Source organism: Mus pahari, chromosome 21, assembly GCF_900095145.1.
Source record: "Mus pahari chromosome 21, PAHARI_EIJ_v1.1, whole genome shotgun sequence".
NCBI lineage: Eukaryota > Metazoa > Chordata > Mammalia > Rodentia > Muridae > Mus > Mus pahari.
The window spans coordinates 19,128,300-19,136,815 of record NC_034610.1 but is presented as its reverse complement, the minus strand read 5'-3'; the positions used below and the strand labels follow the sequence as shown (position 1 = coordinate 19,136,815).

The window sequence follows — 8,516 nt, the reverse complement described above, 5'->3', positions numbered from 1 at the left end:
TGTGTGTGCTCCTGGGTGCGGACCTGTACTGTGTGTGTGTGTTCTCCTGTGTGTGTGCTCCTGTGTGTGCACCTGTACTGTGTGTGTGTGTGTGTGTGTGTGTGTGTGTGCTCCTGGGTGCGCATCTGTACTGTGTGTGTGTGCTCCTGGGTGTGTGTGTGCTCCTGTGTGTGTGTGCTCCTGTGTGCGCACCTGTACTGTGTGTGTGTGTGTGTGCTCCTGGGTGCGCACCTGTACTGTGAGCATATTGCATCTATAGAGTGGGAAGCTTTAGTGGAATGCATCCTTGAGGTCTGAGCATGAGTCTGCTTCTAACCTTCTGTCTGCCCACCTGTCCACATGTCCACAAAGACACTAGACAGCAGGAAGGGCTTTGCAGTTATGGCCTTAACAAGACAGGAAGCTGGGTATGACCAGGGAGTCAGAAGGTCCAGCAGTTGCCAGGCTGCCCTCCTAGAGGTCACATCAGAACAGCCCCTGCTCTGCCCTTCCAACTCTTAAGTTTCATGGCTGGCATTCTTCTGAATGCTGACTGTGGCCTCCCGTCCCTGGAAGCAGGGTTGGGAAGAGTCATGGTATCTGACACGACACTGTAGGTTGCTGACACATGGCTGGCTGCTGGTATGGAGGTCACTTTCTCCTGGGCCCAAAGGAAGGCATATCTGGGGACCGGTCCTCAGCCCTAACCTCACCTTGTCTGTTTTATTTCTCTTCCTCTCCATGTCCGTTGCTTCCTCCTGTTTCTCAGTGTCTCACTTTCTAAAAGGTAGGTCTGAGCCTGCACCTTGATGCTTGCCTTCTCTGCCCTGCCTTTCTTCCAGCTGCCTCTGCCTCTACCGCTTGGTGTCTCCCAAGGCCTGCGTGGCTCTCGTGGGCTGGCTTCTGCTTGCTGCTTTAGCCTGTTGATGCAGGCACTGTCTGTCTATCTGTCTGTCTGTCTGCCAATCTTTCTGCCTCAGTTATGTGATCTGCTGGTGCTTGGCCTGCTCTGCAGCCTTGTCTTGCTGGAGGCTTACTTCATTTGACCTGGTTTCTTAAAAGAAAAAGGCTTTTGTCCTCTGTGCCTCCAGGCTGGGCACTCTCCCATGTATCAGGAGGGAGGGGGGACTTCTAGGAATAATTTCACCCCATTTCCAACTGGCACCCAGAACCAGGCTGCAGACCTGGCTGGGTAGGTGAGACACCCTTTCTAGGCTGGGGCCACAGAGTAGGGGTAGAGTCAGGACCAGGCTCACTGTGGGCTCTGACCGCTCCTCGCTCTTCCCAGGCAGTTTGTGCACTTAGCTGTCCATGCAGAGAACTTCCACTCAGAGATTGTCAGCGTGAAGGAGATGAGAGACATTTGGTCCTGGATCCCTGAGCGCTTTGCCCTCTGCCAACCCCTCCTGCTCTTCTCATCACTGCAGCATGGGTACAGCCTAAGCAGGTGAGGGGCCCCCAGCACCTCGAGAGCCACGTCCTGCACTCCACTTCCAGGAAGTCATAGGGTAGCTGGAAATGAGCCTTGGAACCTGGGACCCTCGTAGGTCCCGCCTTGTCCTCCAAGGCTTGAGAATCAGGAGCGTCTTGTCCTGGCTTTCTGTCATTTCCAGGACATGTGGACTTTGGAGGTCCTTGCTGTGTGTACTGCAGCTGAGGGCCCTGTGTAGGTACCATGAAGATAAAAATGTCAATGTTCCCATCTCAGGGGCTCAGACTTGTAAGTTACTCAGAGAGTTGGCCCTGACCGCCTTGCTATCCCCAGTACTACATCCATCCCAGGCCTGAGCCAGGCGCCCCTCCCCTTTGTGGGGCTCTGACTGTGTAAGCTTCTGGCATTCCAACAGGGGCACTCTGCCCGACAAGCTAGCTTGCTCAGGTCCAGGTAGTAGTCAAGTCTCAAATGACAATTCACAAACTCTTGACCACCCTACCCCAACCTGAAGGCCCTACCTCCAACCTCACAAGCATTCTGGCTTGGTTCAGTTCCTTCTTGCAGCCCCCGGAAATGCCTGAGTGCCCAATGGCAAGCCTCACCATCTTCCCACGTCCAGGGCTCAGCTTCCCTGGGTCTCTGCCTTCTGCTTCCAGCACTCAGCTTTGCCTGAGGGGACGACACTGGGAATCTGCTCCTTTGTCACCCCAGGGCAGCCTGGCCTGGGTGCAAAGTTCTTGGCCACTGTGGACAGAGGTGGCTGGAAAGGGGCACAGTCCCTAGGCCTTGGGACTGACGGTTGGGAGGGTCAGCACGGGGATGCGGGGGAGGTAGCACATTGCTCTCTGCCCCCAGGTTCTATTTCCAGTGTGAAGGACATGAGCCCACCCTGCTGCTCATCAAGACCACTCAGAAGGAGGTGAGGAGCCTGGCTCACTAAACTGGTACCAAGTTCTGAGTGTGCCACAGGGGATGACAGAAGTGTCCCAGAGGGTTCACTTCCCCGAACTCAGCCCTCTCCCATACCATTTTTGCCTTCAGTGGTAGAAGAATGCAGGCTACACCAGTCCTAAGCTGAGACTTGGTCACTCAGCACACCGGAACAGGAGGGTGCTCCCGAGGGCAGAAGGCACAGTCTCACCCAGTTCCCTCCTCAGGTCTGTGGGGCTTACCTGTCAACAGACTGGAGCGAGAGGAACAAGTTCGGAGGCAAGCTGGGCTTCTTTGGGACTGGAGAATGCTTTGTTTTTAGGGTGAGTTGGACTGAATGTGGGGTCCCTCTGACCACTACCTCCTGCCCCACCTGTTCCCATTTTCTCAGATGTTCCGAGTACTTCAATCTTCTGTCCAAAACTGAATGCAGGCCCAGTCTGCAGTGGGCCAGGGTTTCTCTGACCCCAGGCTGTCCCAGAGGCTGGTAGAAGTCACCAGGTCATGGACCTGCGCAGCCCTGCACAGGAACCCAGCTTTATTTCCACCGCTCACTGTGGCCGAGATCTAAAGCATTCTGTTGTTTGCTCTGGATTGGCTAGTTAGACTGTGAGAACCCCAAGAGCTTGCAGGACCTCATCTGCAGTGTGGCGTGCCATTGCCACAGTCCCCACTCAGGGACTCACAAGAGTCATGGGATGGAGATGGGCTGTAGCTTTGGAGCATGTGAGGTGGCCCAATGAGGTGTCACATGGCAGTAACTGTGACTGTCACCCATTCATCCCCAGCTCCAGCCAGAAGTGCAGCGCTATGAGTGGGTGGTCATCAAACACCCAGAGCTGACCAAGGCAACATCCCTCAAGTCTCCAGAGGCCGCAGCCAGCCCTTCCCTCACCAGCCACTGCTCTTCAGACCCTGCTGACCGGCTCTCCCCTTTCCTGGCTGCCCGGCACTTCAACCTGCCCTCTAAAACTGAGTCCATGTTCATGGCTGGAGGCAACGACTGCCTCATCATTGGTGGGCACCTGTTCCCTTCACCCCAGACTGGGTCCTGCCTGTACTTGGAGGGGACTTGTGGGTAGCTGAAGCCTCTGTGCCCAGTCCTTGTTGACCACTAGCAGTAGACATCTCAGCTAAGCAAAGGAAAAGGACCTGGGTTGTTTGGGGTAAAGACAGAAACTAAGGGCTAGGAAGCAAGTGTCAGGTAGGGGGGCAGAGCTAGGCAAACATGTGCTTCTAGAGGAACCTCTAGCCCGGGGGTCTCTCCTGAGATTGCTATTTAGCAATTACCCTTCAAGGACAGAAACTATGGGGTAGCTAGGGAAGGGAGGTTGTTGGAGCAGAAAGACATCTGTTCCCCTGCACATCCCACAGGGGGAGGAGGTGGTCAAGCACTCTACGTTGACGGGGACCTGAATCGAGGGCGCACTGGACACTGCGACACTTTCAACAACCAGCCCCTCTGCTCTGAGAACTTCTTCATCGCAGCTGTGGAGGCTTGGGGCTTCCAAGACCCTGACACCCAGTGACGGGCCCGAACTGATGGTGACAGCCACATTGTGGGGTGATGGAACAGAGGCCCGGCTGCCTCTTCAGGGAGCAGGGAGTGAGTGAGAAGTCAACCCCAGAAAGTGGAAAGGTTTGCTGTGCAGTGTGGCTGGCCCTGGCTTGGACTTAGGTTAGGGTCCTGAGCCTTCCTACTTCTGAGCCCCGTCTAGCATCTCTGTAAGAGACACCCTCTGCCCTCACCCAGGGCCCTGGCTCTGCCACATGTCCTGTACTCACAATTGCCAAGGCTACATTTCCATGCCCCTGAGCCTCAGCCCCTTAAAAGGAAAGGGCAAATGAATCTTCTTGCCAAATGTGGGCCCATGGCGCCCCCTGCTGGTGCTTTAACCCTGAAGCACCTCTGAGGTTCTCCTGGGGTACATTTGCTGCTGCTGTGTAGGCTAGGATTGGGAAGGGCAGGGTTTGTGAATTCTGTAGCTCCCCCTATTCTGGATGGAATGAGGGCTGGAGAACTGTCTTTTGTCTTTGTGTTTCTGCAGAGCCTGAAGCTCTTGCTGCGCCTCACTGCGAGACCACACCTGAAGGTGGCCTCCGGAGAGACTTTCTTTGACCAACTTGACCAGTCAGCTCCATTTCCAGAGTTCTTCTCAGAGCTGACTAGACTCAGTGAGGCCTTTGCCTCTCGTCCCTGTGGCCTCCTTTAAGTCTGTAGTCTTGGTGACTCTTGTACTTCGTTTCCCTGTCACAGTGACCACCAAGCATGGCATGCTTGTCCCCATCCACTTTCTGCCTTCTCCCCAGGCCCTTCGCTCCCCTGGACCTGTTCACACAGCATCTGATACACCTGTGTGACCTGATCCCTCAGCTCGCACTGTGGCTGACCAAGTACCGTATCTTCTGTGTGTTCCCCTGCCCCTGTTCTGGCCTTCAGGTCTCTGGATGTCTGTGCTTCCTGAGGCCTGTGCCAGCCTGGTACACACTGGATGCCAAGGGAGATGCTGCCTCTGAGGACTATAGCAAGCTTCATCCCCCATGACCTCCCTCGCACCCTGTGACCTCCCTCAGCTGGTCCTGAGGGTCTCGGCACCACAGAGGAAGAGAGAATAAGCAGTGGCCCAAATGGCTGTGCTGGGACCATGGAAGTCAGGATCATAAGGACAGGCACCTGGTTCCCACATGACTGTCTGGCGTGCCTGCGAGTCAGCACGTGTCGGGCCAGTGCTTGTCTCCACGCTGAGACTCACTTTTGCTTCGGAAGGTTCATCCTTCCCCATTCCACCGACTCACATCAGCTCTAGCACGGCCACAGCGGCAGAAGAGGCAGGGCAGGAAGGGGCCTCATGGAGCTTGGGCTACCTGGTAATTATACCTACAGCTTTGGACTCTGCACAGTGGACCAGTCCCCCCACCATGCTGGCTTCCAGGATGGGTTCGAGTGACTCTATAGAGGGAAGAGGAACCGTTGTTGGTCACCTCTACAGAAGGTTGTAAGCCTCACCGCCCCTTCCCCTGAGCCCACTGCCCAGGCCTATACCTCCAACTCTGGTGTTCATTTAATACCATCTTGATTTTTTGGTCATTGTTGTTTCTGGCAAGATCTTACTAGTTAGCCTAACTGGCCTGGAACTCCCTATGTAGCCCAGACTAGCCTGGAAATTGCTATGTAGCCTAGGTTAGACTCAAAAATCATGGTCTCCCTCAGCCTCCTCAGTGCTGGGCTTCTGGGTGTTAGGCCCAGCAGAGTGCTTTGCAGTTTGACTGAGGCGGTTCTGAGTTGGGCTCCAGCCAGAGGCCCCAGGACGTTCCTTCCCAGGCTGTGCTGTGGTGCTGCTCACACATGCGTTACCACGGAGACTCAAGCCTTTCTGAAGCAATGAAGTCAATTGGGAGTATGTGCAGGGCTCTACAGGGCTCCAGACTGCTGGGACCTTGTGTTCTGTGTGGCCCCCACTGGCAGTCCCAGGGGTCTAGCCCAAGGAGACTGATGGATGCTTAGTCGTGATTACATCATAACCAAAGTTCTTAGCTTTTCTCCCATAACATACCCAGTTCTTTACATTTAATGTCCTTTTTTTCCTGACTTCTACCAAAAAGTGTATATTGTTTTCTTTATATTTTTATTCTTATCACTGTTCTTATCTGATACTAAGTGTTCTCACTTAGTATTTGTTTTATTAATGTTTTCTATTATTTATTAGCTTTTGATGTTAAAAAAAAACAAGCCAAAATATGATGGCATTGTATAAGAAGTTATATTTTAGCAGCATTCACACATTTGTTTTTAAAACAAATACTTAATCTAATTTAAGCCCATTCATTAACTAAGTTTGTTAATATATACCATATGCCTTTGGGGCCTCAGAAGCTCAGTTTATACTTTGGTTTGGTTTAGTTTGTGACAAGAGTCAGTTTCATGCAGCTCAGGCAAGCCTTGAGCTAACTGTGTAGCTGAAGCTGTCCTTGAATTCATCTTCCTGCTTCCATCCTCTACATATTTGCATTACGGGTATGTGCCACCATGCCTGGTGATAATCAGCTCATTTTTAAAATAATTTATGATACAATATGTTTGCATTTTAAGAATATGTATGCATATATGTTATATATTATATATATTATATATAATATATAGAATATACTATATATATATATATTAATTTTATATAGTTTTTGGGTTTTGTTTTTCAAGACAGGGTTTCTCTTGGTAGTCCTGGCTGTCCTGGAACTGAATCTATAGACCAGGCTGGCCTCTGGCCTCTGACTCACAGATACATCTGCCTCCTGAATGCTGGGATTAAAGGTATATGCCACCACCATCCACCCTAATTTCTCTATTTTATTATTAAACTAAAATTACTATTTAATTTTTCCTATTTTTATAAGCTGCCTGCTTTTATTTTCCAGTTTTTCAGAGCAGTTTGTTTTAGAGCATTCTGGATTTCAGATCTTTAAATGTCCTTTACCCATTTTCTGAGTTCATAGAGGTTTTCTGGTCTCCTTAAATATTTTATATTTGACAATTTAGGTTTTGTACCCCCCCCCTTTCTTTTTGAGATGCCGAGGATTGAACCTTGGACCTTACACATGCTAGGCAAGTTCTCTACCACTGAGCCACGTCCTCAGCCCTATATTTATATATTGAACTGATTTACTGAGTAAATTGAATTACTGAGATGGAATTTATAGACTCTCATCTACTTGTCCACTATAAACATCAAAAAACAATTGGCCTAGTGGCAGACCCTCAATCCCATTATTCAGAAGGTAGAGGTAGGGGGATCTCAGTGAGTGTGAGGCCATCCTGTTCTATGTAACAGGTTCCAGACCAGCCAGGGCTACATAATGAGACCTTGTCTTAAAAAATATGTGTATATACACATACATACATACATACATACATACATACATACATACATTCATACATACATACATGGGATGGGGGTGGAGAGAAGGCTCAGCAGTTAGAGCACTGAGCCTTCCAGAGGACCCAAGTTCAGTTTTCAGTATCTATATGATGACTCACAACTATCTATAACTCGGTTCCTAGGGATCTAAGCCTTTCCTTGGCCTCTGTAGGCACTGTGCCAATGTAGAACACAGACACAGTCAAAACACTCATACACATAAAATGAAAATGAAGGAAAAGATAAAACAGAAATTATCGTGGTGCGGTGCCCCGACTGGACAGGAATACATGGGGCTTTACAGAGAGCTGCTCTCTCACATCTTCACTAAGTCTAGAAAGTTGGAGGTTGTACTAGGTGTTCTGTTTTAAGCCAGCATTGAGGTTGGGCTCTGTAGCGACTACCTCAGAGAGGGTTAGCTCCTCCATCGCTCTCTTCAGGTCTATGTGGCAAAGTTGTTATGTCAAGCATGAGTGCCAGACAGGCTTTACATTTCTTTCCCCACAGTATTCCATCAGGCTGGGAAGCAGGTGAAGTGTAAAAGATAATTTTGGTATGAAGATTTATATCTGGGCCTGGTGTGTGTCTATAATCCCAGCACATGGATGATGGAGGCAGAAATGTCAAATCATCCTTAGCTACAGAACAAGTTCAAGCTAGCTATGGCTACAAGAGACCTGTCTCAAATAAACAAACAAACAGACCAATAAATGGAGTTTTTTATGACTCCCTTGTTACATCAATCTCAAACAAACAGACCAATAAATGGAGTTTTTATGCCTCCCTTGTTACATCAGTCTCTGATGGTGCTGTAGGTGTTAGATGCAGTGTCTCATGGCTACATTGTTACAGACAAACGATACTTGTTAGCAGGCTTGGTCATTTATTGATCTGAATGGAAATTGTGAATACTGTATCTAGGACTAAGGAAGCAGCCAGTGGACACATGGATAGGCTAACCTATCCTGACATGTCAGGAACCAACCAAAACAAAAGAAAGGCATCCATTGGTGTGCCACTTGTCTGCTCCACAGTTGCTGCCTGGCCCTTTTTCCTATGTGAAGAGACCAGAGCACCTCTGCTGTGCATTCTACCACGACATTGGAAATGCCCTCAGGAGCTTATATGCTGACCTAGATGGCTCATAAGGCTGAGTGGTGCCTTAGTTCCAGTACTCAAGAGCCAAAGGCTGGTGGATCTCTGAGTTCAAGTCCAGCCTGGTCTACAGAGTGAGTTCCAGGATAACTAGGGCTACACAG

General features: G+C 50.1%; 1 protein-coding gene across 3 annotated transcripts in view; it reads left to right on the top strand.

The window, feature by feature from the left end:
- The window catches only part of Tbc1d24 (TBC1 domain family member 24), a 10,073-nt gene extending 3,677 nt beyond the window's left edge, over window positions 1-6,396 (top strand). The window contains exons 2-8 of one of the 3 annotated variants that reach the window (XR_003842694.1): window positions 749-766; window positions 1,268-1,426; window positions 2,270-2,333; window positions 2,572-2,667; window positions 3,133-3,361; window positions 3,719-3,950; window positions 4,785-6,396. Coding sequence is in view for 2 of the 3 variants with exons in the window: in XM_021221392.2 (XP_021077051.1) it covers window positions 749-766; window positions 1,268-1,426; window positions 2,270-2,333; window positions 2,572-2,667; window positions 3,133-3,361; window positions 3,719-3,873 (721 nt within the window). In the remaining variant the exon portion in view is untranslated. Of the gene's footprint in view, window positions 1-748; window positions 767-1,267; window positions 1,427-2,269; window positions 2,334-2,571; window positions 2,668-3,132; window positions 3,362-3,718 lie in introns of all 3 variants that reach the window. The other 2 variants (XM_021221392.2, XM_029532926.1) reach the window with 2 other exon arrangements.
- Window positions 6,397-8,516: the final 2,120 nt, after the last annotated feature.